The sequence below is a fragment of the Sciurus vulgaris genome, assembly GCF_902686455.1.
Source record: "Sciurus vulgaris genome assembly, chromosome: 3".
Classification (NCBI taxonomy): Eukaryota; Metazoa; Chordata; class Mammalia; order Rodentia; family Sciuridae; genus Sciurus; species Sciurus vulgaris.
The window spans coordinates 124,713,466-124,725,501 of record NC_136463.1 but is presented as its reverse complement, the minus strand read 5'-3'; the positions used below and the strand labels follow the sequence as shown (position 1 = coordinate 124,725,501).

Sequence of the window (12,036 nt, the reverse complement as noted above, 5' to 3'; positions counted from 1 at the left end):
TTGGACTCTGTAACCTTGAGAATCCCATGATCAGCTGACTTTGATACAACACTCCCTTCACCTGGAATTACACATGAACAGCAATCATCTTCCCAATAATCCTAGGTGAACTGAGACTACCCTAGAAAGTTTAGCATGAGTGAATGGTAATATATGTCTTTATAAGTAGAAGACTAAAAAGAGGCAGGCAGGGGGACTCGCTTGCCATGTGCAAAGCCCTGCATTCAGTGCTTAGCACTGCAAACACACAAACAAAAAGAGACAGGCAGAGAAATTGGGAAGTTTAAGAGTTGGAAGTTGTGTGTGTGTGTGTGTGTGTGTGTGTATACTCATGTGTACATGTATGCTTCTGCCGTACAGTTAAATTATGGAAGAAACAATCAATGTTCTTTTCTTGAATTTAGATACACCCTGTTTGAAGAAGTTCAGTGTTAGTAGTATAGACACAGCAGTGTTTGGACACTAACTAGAAAATGCCATCTGAGCTTGTAGGAGCATCAGGATTGGGGCTGTCAAGGAGTTCCCAGGTACCTGTTTTGGTCAAAGGGATGGAGAAGAGTTGCTGAAGAAGCTTGTTTTCTGATGTTCTCAGGACTATAACCACATCAGCAGGGAGGGTGTCTCTGTTTTTCTCAAGAACCCCAGAAGCGTCATATAATACCTACAATATAAACAGCAAATGGCAAGTTAGCTGAGGCCACTGTCCATCTCTGGAGACACTGATAAGCTCTCTGGTCAGTCCTTGTTGACCTCTGTATAGAAACTCATCTTGACACAGTCGGGCATTTAAATCCTAAGCACCAGATAATGGGGGAAAGTTGTAATTTTGATAGGTCAATTTATCTTAGCTTCTTATCCAGTTGTCTTTGAAGATCAAAGACAGGTGCTATCAAAGATATATCACATCAGACTAAAAATGAAAATATACTGGACACTGTCCACAGCATCTGTCCTATGAGGTAAACACTATTTTATCTCCATTTTACTGGTAGTCAAGCAGAGAGTAAAGCAGCTGGATAGTATGAGTAGTGGGCAGGCATCAAAGCCAGGCAGGCTAGAGTATGTACAGTTCAGTGGTAGAGCACTTGCCTGGCATGTGTGAGGCCCTGGGTTTAATTCCTGGCACCAAACACACAAACAAATAAAAAAAACTTGGGCAGTTTGGCTCCATGCTCACAATGACTGCATCACTGCCTCCCAAGGTACTCACAGGACCTAAGCTGTCACTCAAGGACGCTGAGCAGTTCTTGGGTCTCAGAGCAAAGGCGATCCAGGTCAGAGAAATTTTAAGGACTATTCCAGAGCATCCCTAGTCTACAAATAAGCTTCGAATGGTAAATGAACTTAGCAAAGGACACAGAACCCAGAGAGAAAAGGATCCTAGAAAGGAAAGGCAGAAAAAGAGGGAAGAAGAGTGGGAAAGTAGAAAAGATGAGTGTAAAAGGATGAGATGGAAAAAGAGATGACAGGAAGAGAACAGAAACAGGAGGCAGAGAGAATGGGCAGGGGGGTCTGGTAGATGCAGGTATCTCAGACTCAGAGGACATTAATAGGCAGTCAGACATCAGTGTTGAGGTAAATGAAGTACTTAAGGGCAAAATGGACCACAATTTCTAACAGAGATTCAAAATAGACAGCATAAAATACTATGTAGAGAAAAACAAGGTCCCCTCTCCTAGCATTAGAAGTGCCTTTTGGTCAATAAGCAATCAGCAAAATTAATTTCAGTATCATGATATGAATATGAAAGATAATTTTGATTAATTTTATCTCAACTAAATAATCCCAAATGCCTTTTATTGAACTCCTACCCATTTTCTGGATCCAGGGCCTCAACAAAGTCCACAGGAACCAATTAGCCATAATTCGGTTGACTCCTTTGGAAGTAACATGAGCAATGAGTTGTTGGCTACGTGACTGGAGAATTTCCTGAGTCAGTCACTGATCTGTGAGGGAACTTGCCATTGAGACTGAGGCATAATTAATGTATGAGAAATGGAAACTTCAGTTAACGTTGCAAAAGCTTAACATCTGGATGATGAAGTGAAATATTTCTTCTTTTATCCAGACCTTTTTTGGTGGCCTGTAGACATATGTTTAAAGTGCTAAAAATTGAGCCCCTCTCTGCTATTAACCCTCCTGCACTACCTACGCCTCTCCAAATGACTTTAAAATGTGAACATTCACTGCAAAACACTGCGAAATCTGTAAGTGTTTGCTCTCTGGAGAGCTGTCAGTCCTAGGCCAGCCTTCAGGTGAGGAGCAGATGGCAGCTCTGTGGGCCACCCCAGTAAGAAACTGCTTCTATGCCAAGGGGCAACTTTCTGTTAGTGGTACCACTGGGAAAGTTTGAGAATTACAATTTGGGATTCAAGAATTAAAAGGAGGATGAAATCTGCAAAAAAATTTCAGGGATGACACTGACAGGGTAAAATGGGCACTTACCTTCCGTGACACTCGGGTCTAGACTCGTACTTGCCTTACCTTTCCAGCGTAGTGCCAAATGCCAAAGCATAGCTCCGCTCCTTTGGGCCTCCAGAAGTACTTGCACCGTAGGTTATTTTCAAATTTATCTGCATAGATTTTCACGTGGAAAAATTACAATATGAATTGTTTGTTCTTTCAAACAAAAACATGTTCCTCAAGCCATAAGAGACTCCAAATAATGGCTTCAGACAAGCCCAATATTATCTCTGTATATACAAGGCTGGAGAAAGATCACCCACATGATGGGCATTTCCCGTCTTGCTTGTGCTTGGTTGATTAGTTTGATTAGTGTTTAGTGTCAGGCTGTGCCCTAAGATGGCATATCTTCCTGCAGTCCCTAAGAGCCCTGGCATGCATGCTGAGGACACCCCAGGCCTGCCAACCACGCAGATAGCCCACAGAAGACAGGTAGCCCTGGTTTAAACTCATCTTGGCAAATTATGACAGTATTACAGAGAGAAGAAAACCACTGAGGTGACAATTTCAATTCCTAGAAGTGAATCTCTCCCATAGATCAATTTTCCATCTGGGGAAAAGGCTGGAACCTTCCTGTTCCTCCCTTGCAAGCACCTTTACATTGCATGGTTGCAGCTGGGAGGAGCCTGCTCTGTAGGAGGAAGCATGCTCAGTACTGAAGGCACACTGGGGCCCTGAGGCTCCGGGGATCTCAACATCTAGTGAGAAGTAAAGCTCATATCAAACTGAAGATTCCAGAAGAAGGGACAGGTCAAGAGGAAAAGGTTGAAAGAATAGAGGGCCTTAGCTGCCAGGAAGAAGCGCCCCTACCTTCATCCTGTAGACACCAGTAGCTTAAGGAAGCGGGGTTTTAGAAAGACTAAATGAGCAGGTACGTCTGGCAAGCGGGGAAAGGGTGAGCCTGGAAGCCAGGAGGAGACTGGAAGAGGCCTGCGCTACCTGGGAACAGAGGTGGATGGTGGTTCAAGTGAAGATATGCGATGGGGGTACAAAAAGGAGGAGGAGCAAGTGAAGAGAAGGGAGAAGAAGTATAAAGATTAAATTAACATAGGGTCATATAGCATTTGTGTTGGCAGGAATAGGAAGGGGGGAAGGTAAGGGGTTGATGATGGGTTTCCTTTAAGATACAAATTCTACCAGGACATCACAATTCAATTAAAAACAGGTTTATACTTTAACAACCCACCAGGTAGCCAAAATACATAGATATACTCATTAAAATACATCCACTCGATGGCATGAACCAAGTTCTGTTCGAAGTATGTGTGCCCCTTTTATCCCAGAAGGTACCTACCAACCAAGGTCTGGTCCCTTGCTTGCGGAAACTGACTCTCCTCATCTAAAAGTGCAAGCAGGCCCAAGGGCTTCTGGAGGAACATGTCCAAGAGTGGGCGATTGTCCTCATACTCCACAGGCATGGCATCGATGCCCTCATTCTTGTACTCCATCTGGAGGGAAGGAGATTGTGAATCTCTCCAGCCTAAAACTGGCCTCAGTACCACCAGGATACTTTGGCCTGGACTTTCCAGGTTTGGCAACCTCGAATGCATGTGGAAAGCAGGGTGTGTTTGATGTGTGCAGTAAAGGACTCTTCTGAATGTCAGACTGTCGAAGCTGTTCATTTAAGTGTGGCTTACAGGTGGCATGTGACTGGCAGCTCAAGCCAACAAAAGCTGTCTCCCAAACACAGACCTGGGGGCTCCTAATTTAGATACTTTTGCACATAGTAAAACTGAAAAAAGATTATTTTGATGACAAATATGGTTTAAAATAGGAAGAAAGAAGACTTCGATAGTTTACACAAAGGAATCATTCTGGGCTAGAAAACTAGAAAAACTCCAGATTTCCCAGGGAGCTAAAGGGATGGAAGCAAAGTCCAGTTGGTGCAGGGTGAGCTAGTGAGGCATGCTCTGCACATTTATCCAGCTGCTGTATTTTCACCTGGTGTCTTTATATTTATCTAATCACAGCAGAGTTCATATGTCCTCACAGTTGTATTAAAACAATTGTCCCCACACTCCTGAGGCTTGTTAGGAATGTTCATTATTGTGTCTCTTTCACACAGAAGGAAGGCTTGGGGTTTAAGCAAGGATTGGGGTGGGGTAGGTGTTGCTATGCAGGTGTTGCCACAGGAGAAGGGCACCCCTGGGTCCGCTAGCTTCTCACCCTATGGTTCTAACCACTGAGCTCAGAAAGGAAAGACTTCTATTTCTAGAAATCCACAAATAGACCTTAATTCCCTCCAGTTACTGAGGCATCTGGTACAGAGGAGATGGAAGATAGGAATGGCTAATGCAGGTGTTGAGAACTACAATTAATTAAAATAAAATTTAGAAAATTTTAAAAAAGCACCTATGTCCCGAATTCAAGATCATCCTGTGTCATTTTTGACACAATCAGATATTTTTAGTTAAAACAAGAGAATGAAGTATTTCAGGCAATATATGTGAAAGAATTTTGAAGCAAGTTTTAAATAATTGGCTTGTCACCAACTCCAGTCAAATGAGGAAATATAACTGTCCACAGGAATCAAAACCTCTTTTTTTTTTTTTCCAGACTAAATTTAGACAGTTTATTTTGACAGGACCATCTCGTCACTGATTTTAAGTCTTTTACCAGTTAGCCTAACAGAATTTTTGCTTCAAATCATGGGCAGTAACTTCAGAGTTCACTCTTACCTGCTCAAGAGCAAAAACATGCTGATTGAAATAGTACTGGATTTGCTCATTGGCGATGTTTATGCAGAGCTGCTCAAATGAATTTCTCTGAAAGTTCTCGAATCCAAAAATGTCCAAGATTCCCACATTCATTCCATTACCTGCATGACTGCGCAAGAGAGATAAATAAAAACTCTTCAAAGGAGGAAACATTCATCTCAAAACCATGAGAATATACGTGCCTCAGTTTCTATCAACACAGGGCACACTCACATGCAGAAAGAAGCTGCTTGCTGCCACCTCCAAGGCAGGGGACAGCTTATGTCATCAACCTTTCATTCATTAGGCTTTTCAACAGTATTTTTTTAAGGCAGTAGAATCCTCAGAAGCTCAATCTACTAAAGCGGTGAAGGGGATGTAGCCTATGCGTATGCATTCTACCACCTGTCTGCCCACAGAGCTTATTTGGAAGTGTCTCTTCAGAATTCAGTGTTGTCATTTCCTTCACAATATAAGAAACAACTAATAACCAATGCTGAGGAGGGAAAAAAGGAATCATCGTAATAATGTAAGATTCTGTACTTAAAAACTTATTATAAATGTCTATGTGTTTCTAAAAACTCCATGAGGAGGCTATATCAGATGGGAAAATTGTAATTTTGAACATGGAGCTGACAAAGCTGGAGAGCTTGGTGTGAACTCAGTCTGTCCAGCTCCCAGTCAAGCCTACTCACTTGAATGGCTCCCCTAATCATTCACCTCTCTGGTATAATAAACACTTTGATTCTCTTGGATTCTATTGTGTCTTTCAAAGGAAAATGTCTGAAAACTCTGCTAAAGAAAACCCCAGAGAGGACCAAATGCTTTCTCTTGCAAACCCTAGGAGACACGGCTCTCCCAGCCTTTGCTTGTTTTGGGAGAACTTACCATATGTTTTTGTCTGGCTGCAGGAGTGTATTGATGCGATTCACAATCCAGCTGAAGAGCCTCCCATATAGAGCTTTTGACATGGCATCTCGAACATCCGCAGCCCTGTCCACGGGGTTGGCGCGAACGATGGTCTCACCCCGGGTGACCACGCAGTGGGACGTGAGGGCCTTCAGCAGCTCTTTGGGGCTGATACTGAGAATAGAAGCAGCTGGAACAAAAAGTAAGGATGACACTGGGGAATGTGGCCGTACCTTCATTCAGTCAGTTGGTCAGCATTCATTCAACATCTACGAGGTGCCAGGCTCTATCCTAGGTACTTCAGAGTCAAGACCAACAAGCTGGGCTCCTAGCCCCAGGAAGCATCCAGACTGACACAAACGGATCTAAACTGATCTAAAGGCTCTTTATAAGTTTTTGATGAAAAAAGGGGATGGGGAGAATGTGGTCTTTTATTAAATAAGTTGGAGGGACAGTTGTAGATTGTACTCTCTTAGAGGGTCACAAAGTACATTATTATATTAAGGGCCCTAAAAAGTGCTAGAGTTTAACACAGAAAGATTTTTGTTGTATTCAAATCAGCTTCTTTATTTATAACTGAGAATTCTCATTCTTTGTGCCACCATAATTACCCATAGAATTTTTAGAATAAATAGGTGCCTGCTTTCTCTCCTGCAGATGCTGATTCAGTGGGTTCACAGTGAAGACCAGCCTCCTCCTTTTATTTTAGAAAATAGAATCCTATAAACTCTTACTCAGAAGCTCCATCTTTTTGTTTTTTCAAAAAATGCTCCTGCAACTTTTTTTCAAAACATTTGTAGATAATTTTCAAATACAGCCAAGGTTGAGAACCACTGCCCAGAAGAATTCTTTTCTGTGGAACACCCATTTGTAGTCTGTGGAAGAAACACTGATATTCCATAGGATATCCTTAGGGAAATACTGCTGAGTGAAAATGTCCAGAGCCAGTAGAATCAGCAACAGCTGCATTTCATTCTATAGATTTTTGGAAAACTACCACAGTGAAAGAAATATTACTTGACAATACAGCACACAAGCATCAAAGAATTACCATTTTCCAAAGCTTCAGCATTGGGCACCTCACTTTTATCAGTTTGGTGTTGAGAGGAAATAGCTGCAAACTCAATGTTCCCAATATTCAAAATCCCAGCCAGAATTCTGTACACAGAGTGCACCTCCTGAAAAGGACATGGAGAATCACATTTGAAGGTCATTGCCAATCAAACCAATGAGTCACTAGCTGTCTGGTGGAAACTGCTAGTTTTCCATCAAAATGCATCTCTTCCCCCTTTCCTAGACAACGCAAATTTCCCAACTTCCTTTGCAGTTAAAGGTGCCATTAACTAAATGTTAACAATAGAATGAGAACAATAATGTGGACCTCTTCTAGGACCAGGCTCTCTGGGGCTGAGCCTGTGTCCTTCACACTTTCTTCCTCATTATTGCTGTCTGGAACGCCCAGCAACCCAGCCTTAACCATGCCCCTGATGAGGACACTTTAGACCAATGATGGATCACATGGAACAGAGTTGCTCTGCAAGCTGACCCTCCTTCCCTGGAATGGTGGTGTAAGAGGGAATTGACCTTTGTTCTTTAAGCCACTTTTTAGCTTGGCACCCTAATTAATGCCAGCTCCCAAATTCAAGTATGGTTCTTTCATCAAATCAAGAGAAATAGTGTTCCTTTCACTTCTTCGAGTATAGCTTTCATGACAAGAGTTGGGTGGACAGCTAATGACTGCGTGCTGGAATATCTCAAAGTTACATGATGTAGCATATGGTTATGAATGAAGTCAGGAAATATTTTGGGACTCACTAGAAATTATCCATGTTATTGTGATATAATAATAAGTATTTGGTCCTTGTCACCAGTTCTTGGCACAAGAGCTATTAGAATCCTTGAAATTGGGTGACAGGAGTCTTGTTATTGGCAACAAGTACCTTTCAACCATACCTGAGTTTATGCTAATAAGGTGACTTAGCTAGCTTCTAGATAGACTCAAGATGGGAACCGGTTGGCCAAGGAATGTGATTAGAGACTAGAACTTTCAGCCCTCACCCCACCAAACTGGGGAGGGGAGCAGGGGCCAGAGATTCAGTTAAGCAACAGTGGCCAGTACTTCATCAATCATGCATATGTAATGGAACTTCCATTAAAAACTCTAAACAATAGGCTTCTGAGAGCTTCCAGGTTGGTGACTTGGAGGAGGTGGGGAGGGTGGCATGCCCAGAGGGCAAAGAAACTCTGAGCCCTTTACTACTTGTGTTGACTTTGCATTTTTCCTTTGACTATTCCTGAATTTTATCCTTTATAATATATCTGTAACTGTAAGTAAAGTATTTTCCTGAATTCTGTGAACCATTGCAGCAAATTATCAAATCTGGGGAGAGGATCATGGTAACCCCTAATTTATAACCAGTCAGTCAAAATTACAGGAAGCTTGGGACTTGCAATTGTTGCCTGAAGTAAGGGCTGTCTGAAGGGGTCTGATGGTAACTCCAGGTACATAGAATTGAATTGAATTGTAGGCCATTCAGCTGGTGTCAGAATTAGTTGGTATGGGGGGGGGCGGGAATTACCTCACATATTTGGTGTCAGAAATGTGAGTAAACACAATTTAGATTATTTAAGTCATGTTTTATATTTAAATTGAATATTTATGTAACATTAATTGGTTTTAAAAAATAAAGTTTATTTATCTATTTTAGAATTTACATTTTCTGTATTTGAAAAAACAAAATACTTAGCCAGAAAATTTCTGCATTTTATGCTTATAGACGGAAAAAAATACTTCCACAAAAATACTCGGGCAGGTTACTTGATTGAATACTACACAGTAGCAAACTAATAGAAACTGTCATTACATCATTGATGAAGCATTGTCCCCCCCCCCACCCCCAAAGTTGAGCTTTCCTGTAAACATTACTCAGTAAAGCCAAAAACTGAACACAGGCTTTAACAGTGACATCTGCTGGATACCTGATAATGCTACAAAGACAAATGAGGATTCTAAGCCGGCTTCTCCTACAGATAAATATTGTTCTTCTAACTTCTAAATCAAAGGCAAGATGTCATGTTTCTGACTTCAAGAACCACTGTTTAATCGCACAACTTGAAAGTGGCTAAGGAGAACACCTACCAAATGGGTTTTCTGGGACTCGCCTGGATTTAACATGACAGCACCTCATTACCTTGATCAATACAGTGTGAGACTTGCCGAGTGCATCGGGAGACTCCCAACTCCCGCGGAGGCAGAGCCAAGAGGGTGAAGGAGTCTTGAGCAGGGAGTTCTACATCTGCTGTTCTATATTTGGTTACCTCAAGAGGGTATCTAAAATTTGGAATATTCTTAGAGGAAAACTGTATTTCCTCTAATTAAGCACATATCCTTTATATGCTATAGTACAAGGCTCAAAACTTCCCAAAATCAAACTTCTAGGAATTTCACACTGGGATGATGATTCCCAAAGAAAATAGTTATCAATAACCATGCCCTTGAGACAACATCCCCCCAGTTGCCCCTGTGGCAACAGTCTCTTCAACATAATGCCCAGTCAGCCAACAGAAGTGGAAAACTACCGTGACCTTGAGTGAAAACTTTTAGGTTCAAACACTGGGTGACTCACCAGAGTTAATGGTAGCTCACCTTGGTTCAGGGAGGGAAATGGGGACAGAGTATCCAATGCTCCCTCACTAAGGGATTATTAGCCTTACGTGCTCCCTATGCACATTTCTGGGCCATTCCCTCTCTTGACTTCTTTAGCCCTGTGTGTGGATTAATCAGTTCTTCCCTTAGACCTAGAACCTACATCCACCATTGTGTTTGTGTCAAAACATCACCTACATATAGTCATGGCAGAGCTCATTCAGTTGTGTGTCCATCTGTGAAATGATTCCGCCCTCCCCAAAACTCTTTGTTCAAATTCCTCTTCATTTCTGCTTGCAGACGTCCTGGGGAAGCCTTTTCATCCCTCTCATGTTGTTTGTTTTCTCTTACCTCATCTCCAAATGGCACTTTTTCTAGAACCTCTACCTTTCCTGTCTTTATCTTGCTGCTGTCTCTTTATTTCCCATGGGGTCCCAACTTTCTATATGGAAAAATGAAATAGCCTCGCTGAGACTAAGCAATATTATCAGGAAGACTATGAAGTCCTCCTGTTGATGAGCGTGAGCTCAGCCTCTCAACCAGCCAGCCAAAGTGGGGACAGTGTCCTCCATCAAGCCCACTGCGGGTGACCGGTCTTTACTGTCTCTCCCTTTTTCTCAGAAGGCTTTTCTTTACTGATGTGAGCATTCCCTGGATGGAGCTGAGGCCAAGTTGAAAGTTGAGCAGAACCTAGTACTGATTTACTGGACTCTCCCTCGACTGGCTCCCAGGAATTTCAGGTGGTTGTCCCTCCTGCGCCCCCTTAGGAATTGACTTCTCCTACCAGTCTTGCTTTATACCTTCTTTCTTTTCTATAAATCCTTTAGTTTTTCACCAGTTCTGCCCCAAGCCCTACCTCAGGACCATTGCAGGGTCAACTCCTTACAAGCTCTATCCAACGCCTTACTCATCGTTGTCAGGAGGTTCACAACAGTAGGCATCTTAAAAGTCAATGGTACCCGATTGTCTAAGTGAAGACATTGGAAACCTTAAGACCCCCCCAAGTTACATTTTAATGTAAAACCCTTCAATCTCTCTTCAGCAATACTCTCGGAATTTCTTTGGATTCATTATCTATTTTGAAGAAAGAGAAAAAATTTTGCTCTAAATTCAAAGCCTTCTTAACCTTCTGCATCTAGGGATCTGCAGGATGTATCCAATCTTGACCATCACACAGATCATCTGCCCAAAAGGTTTTCTTGTGATATTAAATATAAACACATTTTAAAATTCCATGTATTTAATATGTTATGATAATTCCCATACCAACAAGGCAAGCATAATATTAAACATAAAACAGCATGGTTTGGCTCCAGACACAGAAATTGAAAAGCACTGGTATTCATGATAGGGTTTCAGGTATGATCCCTTGAGACCCTTGCAAGGCACCACCATCACTAGTGAACAGTTCCTTCCACCAGGGAAACTTCTTTACAATAAACTCAGAGCCAAGTGTTCCTTGCAATACTTTTGGCCAGGGTCCCAGAATTAAAATTCATCCTCCTGAGTCCACATCAAGGTTTGCTATTCATAATTGTGCTGTTACCGGTTTGAGAAAAACTTAAGGGATTTCTGTAGGGGACTAGTGACCTTCCAAGAAGGACAGGAAACATAATTTTTATTGAATTGACCAGTTCATTTAAGCTCTGCCTAGAAATGTCTGCCAGAAAAACTTCAGAGAAAGTTCTATTACATCAGCCATTTGGCATCTGCTGCCTGACTTCATTCAACTGAATCTTTCTGAATTTAGTCACATTACTGTGAGTTTACAAACATAAAGCGAACTTAGTTAATTCAGCAAAACAGGTTGTCTTCAGAGACATAAACCCCAAATTTAGTGTCAGGTAGAGAAGATCCAGCCTCTTCCTCACATTTCCAAGGTTGCTAACTGACCTAAGTTGGTTTATTTCAAGTATAAATTAAAGTGGGACATGGGAAAGATACAGAGACATACCATTACACTCCAGTTATTCATTTAACAGTGTAGAGCAGGCACAAATAAAGAATTTTCAGTCTTTTTCATTTCTTTCTTTTCATGTTCATTTGTACATTCATTCATTTGTTCATTTCTACAGTACTTTTCTTTCTACAAGGGCCAGGGGTAGCTTACCTCAAGGACATATACTTAATTTCTGCTATTTTTAATTTTGTTACCTTTAAACAGCATCTGTTTTATTATTATTAGCAGTACTTAAAGGACTATCATAATAGCACTATTGTTATGTGTTCTGCTAGAGCTAGGACCAATCTCTGCACAGCATTCTATAACCATCTGTGTATTCTCTGGAAGTAAAATATTATCAATCCTAGGGGCTGACTTTG

At 41.6% G+C, this 12,036-nt stretch overlaps 1 protein-coding gene across 5 annotated transcripts in view; it reads right to left on the bottom strand.

The window, feature by feature from the left end:
- The window catches only part of MYO3B (myosin IIIB), a 548,027-nt gene that overhangs the window by 243,207 nt on the left and 292,784 nt on the right, over positions 1–12,036 (bottom strand). For all 5 annotated transcript variants that reach the window (XM_079135472.1, XM_079135470.1, XM_079135469.1 and 2 more), the window contains exons 17-22: positions 7,120–7,246; positions 6,048–6,258; positions 5,142–5,289; positions 3,758–3,911; positions 2,485–2,573; positions 532–661 (exon numbers count right to left, since the gene is read on the bottom strand). In XM_079135472.1, the coding sequence (XP_078991598.1) occupies positions 532–661; positions 2,485–2,573; positions 3,758–3,911; positions 5,142–5,289; positions 6,048–6,258; positions 7,120–7,246 (859 nt within the window). The remainder of the gene's footprint in view (positions 1–531; positions 662–2,484; positions 2,574–3,757; positions 3,912–5,141; positions 5,290–6,047; positions 6,259–7,119; positions 7,247–12,036) is intronic.